Consider the following 16,953-nt stretch of genomic DNA (forward strand, 5'->3'; position numbering starts at 1 on the left):
ATTTCTAGCTCTTAAAACATCCTCAGTAGTCCAAGCCCGTGTGTGCCAGCACTAGTCCTGCCTGACTCGCACCAGTCTCACGCTGGACAGGGAAGCCTGCTCTGCTTAGAAGGAAAGTAAGACCATTGCATAGCAACATGGGCAGCAGCACCTCACCAAGGGAGAAGGGACCACTTAACTACTGAGAGCTGTATTTACAAGTTTCCATGTTCCAAGGGTGGCCTGCCAGGGTGCCCGCCAGGAGCTGTATTTTAGGAACACTCGATGAGAGGCAGGAATCTGCTCCTAGGGGCTGGCTCTTCTCAGCACAGCTGCTTTCCTGAACATGCAGTTTGTTCCCATATTTATGAATAAGTGAGGGATGGGAGTTTTGTATCTCCCAGCTAATGCCTTCATGTAGCTAGCCCTTTTAAACAGCCAGTGAAGAAGAGTAGATACTCTGGAGAGAAATTAAAAGCACATTACATTGGTCTCCTGCTGTGCTTTGCCTTTGGAGACATTTCTCTCCCTCCACTGACCTGGCTCCCTAATGAGGCATGTAAACTAGGGAATGTCCACACCAAGTCTGCTTGCTTGCAAGGTTTGCAGAGGGAGATGTCCAGGATATCTGCCTGGCCTGTCTGTACTTCTGACCAAACCAACAAGTACCACTGGGGGTCAAACAAGAATTAAATAAATGGCATTGGCAGGAGCAGGTTGTACACCCCAAGCATATTAGCAGGGAGAGAATGAAGCATTATTGATTCCAGCCCCTGACCTTGGAATGATGTAAATAGGTGTGCAGCTACCCTAAAGGAGTTGTAGCAAAATAGTTATAGCATTGCAAGCAGATTAAAAACACAGTTAATATACATACTTCCCCAGATGCTTGTTTATCATTATGCAAGACATGCTTATTATGCAAAATGATAAAGCAGAAAAATAGGAGAGGAAAAGAAAATGCAAAGGCACACTGAGCTCTTAACGTGACTTGGGTTTTCTCAATGCTGCTTAGATTTTTTTTTTTATTGTGCATAATCATTCCCTTATTAGCAGGAATCTTTGAAGTGATTCAGGCTCTAATTTCAGCATTTCAAACTCACAGGTTTATACTGTAAAACCATAGTGAGCTCTCGTAAGCGACCCATTTTTTTCCTCTGTATTCTGTATCTCTGCTAGGGTTTTCTCAGTCTTTCCAATAAATTATGTATCACAATTTGCTATTTCAAAAATAATTAGAACTCTGAGTTAAACAACAAGGAATATCTGAGAGCAATACATTTCAGAAGATAAGTGTTTTGCACTTGGGGCAAAACCAATCCCAGCTGCAATGCCACTGAATTATACATATCGTCATATTGAGAGCTGCACTTTCAGCGTACTTGGGCAGACCTGGGGAGGCTCAACAGCCCCTTGATGGTGATCTGCTCCAGGAGAACCAGGTTTGCCTCTCAGGCAAAGCACTTCAGAGGCACTCCCTTTCCCATGCCTCTGTGAGTTGTTGAAGGGATAATGGAAAGAAAGCTGGTCATCGAGGAGAAAAACTTCACAAAGGAAGGTTATACAGGAGTGGGAATTAATTTGGTGGTGGAACTATTAACTCCAGAAAGACAGTAGAGCATGTTCTGTGTCTTCTCCCATTAAGATTAGGCTGTAAATTCACTGGAGCAGGACGTACCTCTTTATTCTGCGTTTCCCTCTCCTGTGCAACAACCAGCCTTTGGTGGCAGCTTCCCATGGGGTAAGGCACTACAAGTAATACTCACTGCCCTTCATTCATTCTGTGTGTTTATACTTTGGCATAAAATGCTAACAGTGGATCCTCAGGAGAGTCATGTCCCTCCCTGGAACAGGTGCTTGTGCACCATCAGGGAATTTACGGCTGCTCTACATTATAGGAAATCAAATAGAAACACACCAATGACTTCACAAACTTGCTATGAAGACAGTGTTTTGCATCCTAAAGCCAGGTGCCTTCAACCAAGACATGATTTTCTTGTCTACTAAGCACCTAATTCCCATGTAGACCTCAGAGGTGGCAATAACCTAGTTTCTGGGGGGAAAAAAAAAATCAGGTATCTAGCATAAGTAAAAAATGCACAAGTCGCAAACAGCTGCTTCCCAAGTAAAGAAGCTTTATCATCTAATGCATTTAGGCCTCTGAAGCTGGCTAAGAATCTTTGGTTGGCTTCAAACCAGCAACCCAACCCTACACTATCCTTGTCTGAACAGACAAGGTAGGGATGAGGAAACTCATTGTTGAAGGTACCAATGTGGTCGAGCCCTCGAAAGGTCCTGCACGTTTCTACAAAGTGCCATCTCAACAAGCTTAGTTTTGGAGGACTCCACTCAGCCCTACTTTTGTGCTAATCAACACCAGGAAGACTTTTTCCAAGGGCTGGTTATTCTAAGCCCATTCATTCAAGAGCCCATTGGCCCAAACTCAGAAGGAGTTGGCACAAACCATCTTTGAGACCAGGCTGATAATAGCCTCTGGTTTGATCCAGGGCAGAGGATGTCAGCCAAGATCTCAGCTGTCACACAGAGATTAAATATCACCAAAATAACCCCACAAAACAAAACCAAAACAAATCCCATAGTGACAACACGTTCAGTTACAGCATCAATCTGGGCTCAAGAGGAGGGGGAAAAAAAACAAAAACAAACTAAAAAATAAAAAAACGCATTACCCTGGACAATTTTATCTGAAACCAGTCCTGGGTTTGATCACGTTCTAAGAAGCCTTTGCAGAGCTAGGCCTGGGACATACAGCACGGAAAGCAGCCAAGCAACAAAAAAGTTCATTTATCAATGGACCTGTGTGAGTGAACAATATTTATGGTGAATGTTGACCTACTTTTTCAGAAACTCCTCAGAAAAGGCTAGTGAAAAAAAATAGGTACATGCACAGAGAGAACAAAGTGTAGTTTAGGGTCTGCTAAGCAACGAACAGGGACGATGTGTCCCCTGGAATGGGCCGCATGGCCAGGGACTCTGATCATCCCAGAGGACGAGAATGTCAAGTCCTACCAAAGCAATTCCTCTGCACAGTCTTCCAGACTGATACAGCCATGCCAAAGTTTGGCTTGGACTGGGATCCTGGTCACATAAGAAAAGCTACAGTATCCAAAAGAGACTGCCCAAACAGGTCAAGCTCTTCTCAGATATACCCAGTTCTTTTAAAGCACCCTGGTTTCCTCATCTCTTGTCTTCAATGTTATGATGGGCTTGACCCACACTCCCTGTTTCTAACTGGCTTTATCCACAAAATTTCTTTTTTCTTGCCCTAAAGTCTGCTTCAAAGCACAGTGAATTCATTGATTTACTGCTCTAAGACAGAGACAGATCCACTAGTCATCACAAGAAAAGTATTCAAAAAGTTCCATCTCCCTGGAGTAGAGATGGGCCAGTATCATCCATTTACTGTAAATGAAACCTTAGATCATGTTGATGAAATGAATAGTTTCACTCTTATTAGTTCAGACAGATCTGAATGCCATCAAGCTGTGGCATGTAATGAGGTTCACTTCATTAACCAGTGGCCATCATGGTGCATCCTTCCCCATCAGCCTTCCCCGATTACTCAAGAGGGGCACACTCATTGGAAATAAGAGGGCCCCATTAAACCACCCAGATTTGAACACATGTATGATCTGGTGCCTTTTAGGAGTTGATATGATTAGCAGATGTGTTTCCTGGACAACACGGTCCTCCTGCAGCTTATCATCTCTTGGTATGCCCCTCCCACCCTTTATATTGTGTCTCACTACTACTAGCAAGAGATACTTTTCCTCTGCATCATCTCTAATCTCTCAGCTGTCAAAAATTACATTTCCAAGTCTCTCTTCCCTCTTTTGCCCAAGACCCATACCTTTCCCTCCCTTGCACTATTTGTTCAGAAAATGCTGACCTGAAGACCCACAGCTTGGATGTGGCTCTGTGACACACACTGATTTCCTGCAGTCCTCATTTACAGGGCACTGGTGGTACAAGGAGCCAGAACTCTGCGGCGGGGCCAGAGCTATGTCCTGCACTGCACAAACTGGCCAAAGCATCAGTCCTGACCCCCTTGACGATGTGCCCAGAGGGAAGCACCCACAATGCATACCATACTTGGTATCACCTTTAGGACTCTGGTAGCTTTACAAAAAGAGGAAGTTTTCATTGTTAGTAAACCAATGTAATTTATTTAGGAGCAGTCATTTATGTTTACTGGGCTATGAAAGAACAGGAAGCGTCTGGCATCCACAGAGATCCAGATTGATCTCTCTGTCTCTTCTTGACAAGCAGCCAGCTTCGAGACCTATCTCGCCAGGCATACTAACACATTCACTTGTCGTTTCCTACCCTGAGCTGATGGGGAGACAGAGCTTTGTAACATCCCCAGGGAAAGGGGGAAGTCCAAATCACGTGAGTGGTACAAAACTGACCAGGAACAAAGATGGATGGTAAAAGTCAGGAAAAATTGCATAGAACAACTCAAACTTCTGTCCTTTCAGTGGTCCCATTTCTATGCTCACATACACTTTTAAAGCAAAGTAAATGCCTAGACAAGAGCAGAATCTCTGCATTGTAAATTTACACAAAGGCAGATGAGATTAAAATCTTGGCTATACACTGTAAAGCTATCATAACTCTGGAAATGAGAAAAGTATTATTAACTATCACTTTTTACTATATAGAACTAGAGCAAAGTTATTTGAAGCATAAAAATTCTGGCAAAGGGCTGCCATATTTAATAAATCACCAAATCAATTATTCACTGTGAAAATCAATTACTTACTTCAAATGAGAATCTTATGAATAACCTCATGCCCTTTCATGCCATCTAAGAAAGTTATAAGGAAATTAGTTGGTAAAAATTGCCTCACTTATCTGTCACGTGCATTAAAAAGACCACACAAATGCAGGGAAATTCTGCCAACAGAATAGTCCAGAACCATTTTAATGGAGTCAGGGTATTTCTGTGGATTTACACTGCAGTCAAAAAGAGAGTATGAACCATTGGGGCACCATTTATGATCAGTCATCTGGGTGCAACTCAGAAGCAATCCCACTGAGTCCATGCCATTTCATATATGCGAAATCAGAATAGAACCAGCCAACTCTACACCATCTCCTCTACAACATGACCTACATTAAGTACGTACTCAAAGGAACACAAAGTGTATCTTCACAGGTCAGGAAATATTGCCACAAATCTCCATGGAGACACTTTAAAGTGAATATTGCATGGCCTTGCAGCAGCTCCCCCCGCTCCTGCTTTTAAAGCTTTGGTGATACGTGACCGTTTTCAGAAAAAGCTGCAAGTGCCAGCACAGCCTGCTTCCTCCTGCCCACAAAACCAAACCACTCCAGGACCCCAGCAGTGCAAAGTACTTACTGAGCTGTAGAGATATCCCTCAGCGTTCATGGCAACGTACAGACCTGCCTTCACCCCTTGGATTGCCACCACGCGAAGACCCACAGGAATTAGATTGAAAAGGGCTGTGGAAGGAAAAGAAAAGCAAATTTTATGGAGATATCACTCTGCATGACCACTGCTGCTTTTGCCCCAGGCCCAACCCACCCCACTCCTGACTCTTCCCCAAAGAGACTGAACTAGAATCAAACACCCTGCTTCCAGCTACAGGAAAGGACTGCAGCCACAGTGCTGATGGTGAAAGGAATTTTTAAAAGTACTGAATTTGGCTGCCTCTCAAATGCCTTAACACACCCATCAGTCTGTCTGATCACTGCCTTTGCAATGCCAAGGGCTTATACGTGTTCCCAAGCTAGTGCATCTCGATGGCTTTCCAAAAGCCAGCTGAGCTGGGTACTGCACATACACATGACTTTGCCTGTGGCAAACGCAACAGTACAATTTAGTTTAGTTCACCCTGAAATACATTTAAGCCTAGTCACACTTTCTTGCATTTGCCATATGCTAAAAGAGTACACAGACAGTGACCATGGCCAGAAGGTTGCAAATTAACTTGACTGTGTGTTTGCCCATGTGGCCCCAGCTGTCAAGGGAATGAAGAAACTCAGGAAGAGATACTGCTCTAGTCCATGACCTGCACTCTGCTCCTCATTCGGGAGTAGCACTGAACAGGATAGAAGAGGACAAGTTCTTTCAACATTCAATTTTACTGCAGTCTTATTGATTAAAGCATTGCAACCACTTCCTCAAAATTAATTTCTTCATTGTTTGACTCGCACCCAATAGATCCTGTATCTCATTGAAAGACCCTTCCCATGAATATATACATTAATGTACTGTCAGGTTTTTGCTACATTTCTAACAGCATGGACTCAAAGAGGAGAGGACTGTCAGCACTGATAGACTGAGCACTGAGGCATTAGCATGGTTTTGTTTCCACTGAGATTTATAGGACAAGACTATTTAGATGTGGTAGGACCCCTTGTGTTTCAGCTTAAAAAGAGCTAACTAGACCTTGTCCCAGGAAGCTCAAGATATGGAAGGACAGGCACAGGGTCAGGCAGAAACAAGCCCAAACATAATGGAAATACTTCACTCAACATCTCTTCCCACACAACCACCCTGAAAAAAGAATATTTTTTCTGGTTCCATAGTCATGAGGTCAGACTGCCCCTGACATGTTCATGAAGCATTTCTCAAGCTTTTTAACACACTCATTTGCAAAAGCCTGCTTAAAACTTCTCAAGGGTTTTGGGGTGTTCAAATGAGCCCAAGGGAGACCTGTGAATGGGCAGAGTGCAGAGGAAAGGCTGAGTGACAGAGCACGCAGTGAAGCATTCCTACTCTCCAGCTGACTGTTAAGGACATCATCCTCTAGCTGATGGATTTTATACATCATTTACAAAGTTTTATGTCTGACACATCACACTGGAGCAAGCACAGTACAAAAGTCTTCATGAGAAGGCAGTTGTGGGAAAAACTCCTTCTCACTGTGCCATCTCACAGCCTCTCCTTCCCAGGGAGATGGACCACTGATGATTTAACATCAGGATAAAGCAGTTTTTGCTGAAATGGCCTATCCAAAATGCTAGAGCTTCACAGGTCAGGCTAGTGTTATTCCTGATACGGCAGGAGGAAACTGAGTTAAGCTCAACATTAAACTCACAACCTGAAAAGACTGGTTCAACGTGCACGTGCCAGGTAATGCATGGATTTATCTCACCTATAGGATGCTTCCCAAGAACCTACCTCATGTACAGTGTGAATTACTGCAGAGAAAGAACACAAAAGTGTGTTTGAATTCCTTTCCAAAGAGAAAAACTCCAGAACGTTTATATTCAACAAGGAAATAGGAGGGAGTCAAAAAAAAAGAACAAAAAATCCCTGACACCATGGCTTGGTTCTCTCCTTGCAGTCAGGGGGTTCAGAATACAAAGTCTAAACCAAAGTTCCAGGATTCCCATGATTTCTAAGAGAAAAAGCATAACCCAAAGTGTATGTGAAATGTAATGGAAAAGGTTACATTTGACCTAAATACTTGGTGGATTTGCTTAAAGGTCAGTGACGGATAACTTTTCAGAAGTAAAACCTGAAAAAAGCCCAGGAGACAAAGCCACTTTGCTCCAGATATATACCAGATGTCTTGGCTGAGCTGTTGTCAGGGTTGTCTCCAAAAGGGGATTCATGAATTCCAGTTTCACATGAATACAATTTCTTCCTCACTTAATTCCCACAGAAGACTGGATGACTCCCCCCGGTGAGCTGCCTAAAAGGGAGGCACCTCAAGCCTAGTGAAAAAAACCCCTACTCTCAGCCCCTTTTTGTGCTTTTAAGCACCATATTCAGTAAAACATCAAAGCATATGCTGAAGTCTTACTAAAGCCAGTGCCCACATTTGTGATTTCATGGGAGAATGTCAACAGATGCATACGGCAAATGCAGTCTAGCCTGGGTATTCATCCATGATCAACTGGAGTCAAAGACAATGCTACTCTGATACTGTCCCCAGACACGACAAACACACCCCAGTGTAACTACTCAAGTGTTACCTCTCCCTTTTTCCCTACCATGAAGGTCTAAAATCTTTTGCAACTAACAAGTCTATAAACAATTCCCCTTTCCTATATTTTCCTCCTACTGAAAAATGGAGCATATTACTGCTAATAATGAAACAAAATGGGCATCATCATTCATTCCCTACAGCCAATTTGTCTTGCATGGAAAAACTGTGACAGACCACTCAAAGCATTCATTAGGCAGCAAGGTGGCAATACCCAGATTTAGGAGGTGAGAAGTTCCACTTGGAAGCACCCACATGTTTGCAAATCTCTCCTTCCACCTATACATGTAAAGGAGCACAGGAACAACCCAGTTGTGCTGTGTTAGAGCAGGAAGACCGTTGCCAGTTCCCAAGCTCCCAGGGACCCCGCTGCACCCACAATCACGGCAAAGCACTTCCTGCAAGAACACTGCAGAGCAGGGGAGCAAGTGGGCAGGCAAGCATGAGGACACACAACTGACATAGGTAACTGGCAGCCAAAACATTTTAGGAAGCAAATGTCTTCCTCTATTAAAAACCAGCAGTTTGGGTCAAGATTTTGTAAATTTTCAGGGCTGCACTCAAATCTAGAAACATCTTTGTTTTCATGCTTCCAAATGAATATTTCATCTTGCTTTATAACAGATTTAAAAGCTTATACTGTTTATTGTAAGAATATAAGAGTGTGTATGGGAAAACCCCTCTACCAATCTCAAAAGCAAGATGTCTCACTTTTTGTGAGGGGAAAAAAGTCTGATTAATTTGAAACAGCAGATTTGGAGATGTGGAAAAGGACTAGCTGTGGTAGAACAGAACTGGACACGGTGTGCTGATGTGAAAAAGAGAAAAAAACTAACAATGGCACATTTTCTATGCCATCTGCAGCTTCATGGAATGGACATGCTCTTTTACTTCGTGGGCAGAAGAGAGAAAAATTAAGATGTTGAGTATTCGTGCCCCTTTTCCTTCATTACGTCTTCCCATTTTCAACCATCAGTACATTTACACCTGACCCTGGTTGTTGATGATACTACTTTTAGCACCCTCCAGTCCTACACCCATGAGTACGTTGTCACTGTTACGTTATGGTAATTTATCACCTAGAATCTGAATGCATATTTCACTATGGGTCTGGACTAACTTAATGAGAGAAATGGAAGAGTAAGGAAAGATGTGCCATATACAAGGTGTGGTCCAAGGAGGATGGTGGAAAAGAATCCTCCTTAATCTTTTTGTGTTTCTGGCTGGAAAGCCCCAAGCAATACCCTAGATATGCTGAGCTGTTTCCACCAGGTCAGTACAGTTCACCCATCCTTTATGCACTGTCCATTTGCCAAGGATTTTCAGATGTTCAGCACGACAAACAAAGAAGTCCAATTTCTTTCACGAAGGGGCTCAGCCCAGGAAAGAGCAACAAAGAACACAAGCGCTGACAGTGGGAGTCAGCCCTGAAAAACCATTTGAGATCACTGCAGCTGGAAGGAAAAGGTACTGCCCTAAGTTCAGGTTCACAAATGACATTACTAAGAATGCAAACAGGGGATTCACACACCATGAAATTGCATTCCAATTAAAAGAAAATCCTTCATATATCCCAATGCCAGTAGCCAGAGAATGTGTCTCCTTGCTCACACTAAGATGGCGTGCCTTTAACGGCATGGTAGAAGGAACAGATGTCCCAAGTGCTGTTTTAGAGGAAGCTGGCTGGATGCCCATTCAAATGCCATTAGAACCTAGCTCCTAGTTGTTGTGGTTTTTTTTTTCCTTTAAGTGAGAGGAGGTGGAAAATAAATGCCATCAGCTTCGAGAACACACATAAAATGGGCACCAGATAATTAATTTAAAAATTGCTTAAATATTAGCAGTTCATCTTGTATAAATAACTGGGTTTTTATTAGAACTTTTAATTGCATCAGACGTATCTGAGGGACACGTCGTGTTTCATTCTGAACATTTATTCTGCCAGAGTAAACCAACCTAATGTATTCCATGAAAATTATACTTCCTTTCATAATGCTAATTTAAATAATCAGTGTGTGGATACAGAACACAAAACAATGCATGGAACACGGTGTTCACCAGCTATTTAATTGTGCTAAGATGACTTCTGCATGTAGAATAGATGGTCATCCAGAGTGGAAAGGACTGTGCTGTGGACATCAAGAGCACCCTTCTCTGCCAGTGGATGCAAGTTAACCAGCCCCTCTCCAGGGGTAGGGAAATATTTATCTAGTCTTTGATGAGTTTTGCTCTTGCACGGACTTTTACCTGGCTGGTCAGGAATCTTCTTGAGAAGTATTTTAAAACAGAAAAGAGCAGAGAAGTAGATCTGTAGGATGTTCACTTAAACAAACAGGTTTTGACTTTCTTCTGGTCAAAAATGGAGATGTTTGGAGGAACAGAAAAGAAAAAAACTCAGTCTGCTTTATTTTGGCTCTTACAAAGTGAAAAATTATTTTGTTTTGAAGCTGTAACTGGAACTTTCATATAGTATAAAATGTTCATTCAAACTGAAGATTTATGAAGGAGAGTATGTGGCAAAAAGTTTTAGAAAGTTGAATAAAGCAGAGTCTTAATTTCAGTTTTAGAAGCCAAATATTATCAGGTTGGATTCTTTTCCTCTTTTGAGATGCCCTGAGATCAGGGGATGGGGAATTCTTTGGCTTCGACCTTCTCCCAAAAACTTGTCTGAACTTTGCCAACACAGTCCCTGACTTTGAGCCAGTGGCTTGGCACATTTCAGCAAGATGCCTCCTGTCCCACCAAGCTGCTGAGGAAGGGCTGCCATCTCACCAGATAAATTTACACTCTAAAAGTGCACTTCAGTCCATCTATTTCCAAGTAAGAAGACTGGGTAGAAGTGGCCCTCAGGTACTCGGCACCTTGCCAAACTCATCTCTAACATTTCTGGTAGCATATATAAATCAGTGCTGTTTGGGCAATTGGGGCCCAACCTCAGCCATGGGAACTCAGGAGGTTCCCCTGCACCCAGTGAGATGCAGCCAGCAGCAGCTTCCCTCATCTCCCTGTCAGCCTGAAATATTGCAGAACTGCTCTTACACTTTATTCTCCTCAGCTGTTTACCTAAATTCATCTCTGCCCCCATTTAAGCCCATTACTTTGTTGTTCAGTCCTCCCTGATAGATGAGGGTAATGAATCCCTGCCATCTCTAGCATATCTTCCCATGTTTTTGACAAATAGGCCTCCAATGGGATTTTCTGCAGCTTGAAAACACCCTATGTCATCTTTCTTTAGGAAAAAGCAGCTAATACAACCCAACACTGGGTCATTACTCACCCACTAAAGCCCACTGAACTCACCCCATGTTTTGGTGTCTGCCTGAGAGTATCACAAGGTCAGACTCTTCTTGTAGGAGGAGACCTGCTCAGTTCCTCAGAGTAAATGTGTGTGTGTGGAGGTCCACAGATTCTCCTGCCTCCACATAAATTAGAAGTTGTCATTGCAATTCTCAGTATTTAATTTGTTCAACACCAGCATATGAAAAAGGACTAAAACCTGACCACTTGCATATGCTACAGGCCAAGTTTCCGTCAGATGCAGCCTCTTGGGCCATTCCACAAGGGCTTTCTAGCGATCTGCAATTTCAGTCACCATCTTCCCAAAGCCCCTCTCGTGCATGGAACCCCAGCCCTGGGCTGGCTGCAGCAGGGCAGTCCCACCACAGAGAGTGGTCCTGCTACAGCACTCTGCCAGTTTCTTGGGGATGGGGCAAGAAGCCCCTTGCAGCCACCTTGCACCCTTGTCCAGGGGCACATTCAAAGCACAATGTCAGCGCCGTGCTACATGTGTCGCACCCCTACAGACACCCCTCACCTGTAGCCCAGGCCCTGTCTTACTGGAGAAATGCTGCTTTCGATCCAACTAGGAGCTTCTTTGAATCAGAGTAAGATTTGTCCCCAAATTCAGCCAGCTCCTCCTTTCACTAAGTACATAAAGTTTGCTTCCAACAATCCTACTACACAGATGAACTTTTGTTCATCTCTAGTAATGACTGGGAAGACACCTTCCATGCTGGCCATGTTAGATATCCTTCAGTAGTGGTACAGGAAGCTTCAAACCAACACAAGATAAAATAACACAAGAATTGAGTCCTCCTCTGTTGATGCAATTTGTGGCAACAAGGCTCTGAGCTTAACTGCCCACTCAGAAGCATCAATCTGATGTCTATGAAATGCAGAGATGCTGCAGAAAATACTCTACACCTTTTTTAACCTTTTGAGGAGTTTTGGTATTGACTAAATAACTTCTTTTGCAAAAGGAAGATTGACTACTGCTTTGCATGTATTTAAACCAATACAGTTCCTGGATGTGAGCACAGTTTTTAAACCTGTGTGACTCTGCTTTTGCTGGACAGCACAAACCCAACCCCTTTGAATAGGGTTTTGGAAAATGACCTCCTTTCACAAGGTCATTCAATACCCTCAGCCTTTACACCAGCCTCAAAGCATGAGGCTTCAGTGAACAGCTGCTTTTCTCCAGCCCAGAAATTCCTGATGCTTGCTGAATTTTTGAGGATAAAATAGTGAAAACAATTTTCTCCTCTTCTCCTTGGAGAGAGAATTCCCCGTATCCTTTACCCACGTGGCATGTGTATAAATATAATCTCCTTTCTCTTCTGGCAGCAATTCAAATCATGGGTTTTATTCTCCACCCCACCCAGATGGCAGTTACAGATTCGGGGCAGGAGGGAAGAAGATCGGAGAGGAAACATATGAAATTATACAGGCAAGATTTAAAGGGGAAGGATAGATAGGAAAAAATGTGCAGAAAACAGCTGTCTTCCTCCTAATTCAATCTTTTCAAAAATGAAGCTGCACAAGTGAGATCCACTAGGTGATGCATTTGATTGTAACTGGATTTCAAAACAGGCTAATTTTTCTTACTGTAGTCACTGTTTTCGTCCTTGGTCCCATCAATTGTACCATCTGGGTGCATCTGCAGGAAGTATTCCTGCTGGCTGAATAACCTTGTCACAATTCCTTTCAGCTGGGGTTCTGCAAAATAATAATAATTATTATTATTATTAGATATACCAAGTAGCACAAGACCCCACTTGCTTTTCCCCCATTAAGCCATGAGTAAATGTAGAAGTGTTTGGCAGGTAAGACAGCCTTCTGTGATTCCTTTCAAGTATGGATGTAAAATATTCACGTATACACACAGATGTACCGGCAAATAAAATTGAGATCAGATGCGCAGGTAAAACGTAATGCATAGTTGGTGCAGCAGAAACAGATTATGGTACATCACAAAGTTACTTACCAAACTGTCCTTAGACAGTTTATGTATTCTGGATATGCCACTTATTCAGAAGAGTATTTCCTAGCACTGTTGCAAAGAATGTGCCCGTTGTTTCTTATTCTGCCTGTGAAGCCAACTACCCTGCTTTCTGTAGGGTTGATTCACTATCATGCAGTCCCAGTTTTATGCCAATGAAAATCCATTTAAATCACTGGTATTATAGTGGTATAATTAAACCCAGAGTAACAGAGTGTCAAATAAGGCTGCATGAGTCCAACTGTGTGGGACTCTAGAAGCAAAATTCCAAAAGAAACAGATGCAAGACACCTCCAAAACTGACCTATGAAGCATTTATGGGGACCTTAAAACACCTCTGTTTTAAAATCCTGCATGTCCTCCCTTTGAAACCGAGTGCCCCACACCCTGGTAGATGAGAATCTTTGTCTCTAGCAGGGTCCTTTCCCAAACCCTGTGTACCATGAGTCACCCATGTCCTGGCTAGGGGCTTCCCTATTAACTCTGCAATATCTTATACCCTCCTGCTGAAAAGGAAAGCACAAAAAAAGCAGAAACAACTTAAACTTCACATGACAGAAGTGTGCAGCTTTACCACCTGTCTCCCTGCCATCCTACCTATCAAACACAAATTAAGCGGTCAAAAATAAATTCAATTGTAATCATTCTAGTCTTAAAATTTGTCACAGGCATTGCTGCTGGAAAGGAAGTGAGCTGGCTACACGTGAGCAGACACACGCTGGGATGACAGAGATCCTCCTTGTGTGACAGGAGGTTGTGGTTTTATGTGACCACCCACCAAAAGTAAATAAATAAGACCTAGTTATTGCTGGCTCAATGGACAGGAAAAAGTCCAGCGTAGCATACCAAAATCTCCCCAGCCTCCTGCCTTTCATGCCTCCAGTGAGGCTGTTTAATAAGCCATAGTCGTTATATAACTGCGGTCACGTTGCGTGTTAAGTGTTTCCATTAGGAGCCCCTGTCTTGCTGTACAGCTCCCCTCGGAGGGAACCCTCAGCCTGCTCTCCTGCACTCACAAATCCTCCATGGCAGCGGGACCTCGGATGCTGACAAACTGCAGGTGCAAAGGATTTCAGCTTAGAAAACTCCTCCACCAGCCGGGGGAGAGTCAGGTACTATTTCATAGTTACAAAAGCTATGAACTATTTCATTGTTATAAATCAGTGTCAGCAGGTTTCTATGCTGCCTTAAAAAAAGTGATTTTAGTGCAATGAGTGCTGAAGGCGGGCTTTCTCCCAGCAAGACTCAACTCTGGGACAGTAAATAAGTACAATTGTACTGGCCATCTACTAAAAGCTACCTGGTCAAGCCAGTATATGTCAAATTAACACTCAGATTGAGCTAAGTGTTTTGCTCTCTTCTTACCTAAATGAATTACCTATTTTGTTGAATGCAGCAGCTTGATTTAACTTGCTTTTCATTAGAAAAGCACATCAAAACTAGAGGATATGAAAAGCTGTATTCTCAGGCACAGATGACTGCACCACCCTCCTCGAGCCTGTCCCCTTCCTCCCTGTTATCTAATACCACAATAGTAAAGGCACTAATAGGCACTCTTATGTTATGAGACACCTACATTTGAGTCCCTGAATGAATCTTAGCCTCAATTTTACTCGCTAGTTAAATTTTAATGTTTAAATATTTTGCACAAAATGGAAGAGATCCCAGAAGGAGAGATTTAGAAGATGCTGCTGCATCTTTCTGATGTGCTGGGGAAGGGGGAGGGTCTTGTCTTAAAGTCCCTCAAGTATAAGAGGAGTGGAGATATAAGATAACCCTGACCTTGTCTCTTTTCTTGGGAAGACAATTTAGCTACAGGATAGAAGGCCCTTTCCTCTTTTGGAGCGCAAACTACACTTCAATCATGCAAATCATTTTAGAACAACATGAAAATCTCTGTCACTTTTACTGAACAGCCTATCAAGTAAAACACTGACCAAATCTGCTCACTATTAGGAGTGTTATGTAATTTTTAGAGTTTATCAGAACAGCACCCAACCAAGGCAGTCTGACACCAGCAGAGCTCCTGTGTCTCCTCACTGCACAGATCCTCTTCTGCAGGAGCATCCCCAGCCAGACTCATTTAGGATGCCCTGTAGCACCAGAAGACAAATGCCTCTTCCAGCCACCAAAGGATCAGAAAGCACTTCAGAGACACAGAGACCTCTCCTTACCCAGTTTCTGCATTTCTTTGGGTCACTTGCCACAGGAGAGAAACACTGGTGAGCAGCTGCACTTTTGGGTACCCACCTGAATTAAACACCAAAGTAATGCAGAGAGGTGCACAACCAACACTGAGTTCCCTGCTCTAACCCAAAGAGGGCTGGGGAGTTGCCTGGGCTGTGGGTGATTTGTCTCACATAGGACAGTCATCTCTACACCTGAACTGGGCTCTCTTTGCATCCCAAAAAACAACAGGCAAGTCAGGCCAGATCCATAGGGTACCAAAACCACCTGCATCTCTCCAGTGACTGCAAAGAGACCAGCTCAAACACAAACAGGTAGGCAGGTGACAAACAGCTGGCAGAGTAGCTGCTTCCCACCAGGGGACCTCTTGTCTTATGTCTGGGCATAAAGTGAGATACTGGGATTTGTCATTCATACAGCAAGCAGAGTGGCTGGGAGGCCTACAGACAAAATTTTAGGTGAAGGCAACTTTAATACAGAACAAGGATTTACCCATCTTTCTCACTCATTACAGAATTACTACCTGAACACAGAACTGTATAATCACTGGAAAGGAATTTTCCTGCTAGCCCAGAGGCAAAACTCTGAACATGACTTTTAAGAGACCTACTTTTGTCATATCATGTATTTTAACATCAATTCTTTCCATCTACAGAGCAATTTTATCACATTCTTCCAGCATTGCTATCCCTTATACTGCAGCAATAGTGCTGAAAACCTCAGGTTATAGAAAAAAAACAGTAGGTGTCCTTGGTAATTAAGGATGGTGGGACACCCTGATAAGTCAGAACAGGAAGCAGAAAGGCAATGAAATAGATGGAGAACTTTTCAGTTTTGCAATAAAAAAAGAGAAGCACCCTTCCCAGCAGGCAATATTAACAGTGCTTATTCAAGCACTGAGGGGGGGGATAAAATAAAACACCACAACCTTGATACTTTTATTTGCCTAAACTTTCCTCAATGATACTGCTCTAGGCTATAATCAATAAGAGAAAGAAGCAAATCATAAAAAAATGAAAGAAAAAATGCAGCACAGATAAGAAAAACTCTTCCATGAGCATTTTTGTTCTATAATTCACAGAATTTACCACAAATCAACCTTAAACCTCAACCCTGTGTGGCAAGGGGGACTCAAATCCTCTTCCTTTTAAAGGAGCAATACTGCATAATACACTTGGGATAAACTTATTGCTCCCACTCAGGCTCCTCTGTACACGCTTCTGTTTTGCTGTAGGAGCACTTTCCCTGCAGAAATGGAACTAAACTAATGTGGACAAGACTTCAACAAAAACTTAGTATTTCCCTAAACACAAAGTCAAATACTTCAGAATGGATTTAAGAAAGATTTATTGCTGCCTTGAGCCCGAAGTACTGACTAAACAGAAGAGATTTCCATGCAGTTTGTACTCCCAGTGCAGACTCTACGCTACTAGGTTTCCCATGCAATAGGCAAGGAGACATTTTTACCCCTATTTTATAAGCAATACTGCTATACTTTAGGATGCTTAATTTAAAGAGCCTGTTCTG

The 16,953-nt window shown here is 42.8% G+C and overlaps 1 protein-coding gene across 4 annotated transcripts in view; it reads right to left on the minus strand.

Moving 5' to 3' along the window:
- FGF12 (fibroblast growth factor 12) overlaps nucleotides 1–16,953 on the minus strand; it is a 120,854-nt gene that overhangs the window by 66,642 nt on the left and 37,259 nt on the right. For all 4 annotated transcript variants that reach the window (XM_018075024.2, XM_018075025.2, XM_029960803.1 and 1 more), the window contains exons 2-3: nucleotides 12,846–12,956; nucleotides 5,363–5,466 (exon numbers count right to left, since the gene is read on the minus strand). In XM_018075024.2, coding sequence (XP_017930513.2) covers nucleotides 5,363–5,466; nucleotides 12,846–12,956 — 215 coding nt within the window. The remainder of the gene's footprint in view (nucleotides 1–5,362; nucleotides 5,467–12,845; nucleotides 12,957–16,953) is intronic.

This window comes from Manacus vitellinus, unplaced genomic scaffold (genome assembly GCF_001715985.3).
Source record: "Manacus vitellinus isolate BGI_N305 unplaced genomic scaffold, ASM171598v3 scaffold_29_pilon, whole genome shotgun sequence".
In the NCBI taxonomy this organism is placed as follows: Eukaryota; Metazoa; Chordata; class Aves; order Passeriformes; family Pipridae; genus Manacus; species Manacus vitellinus.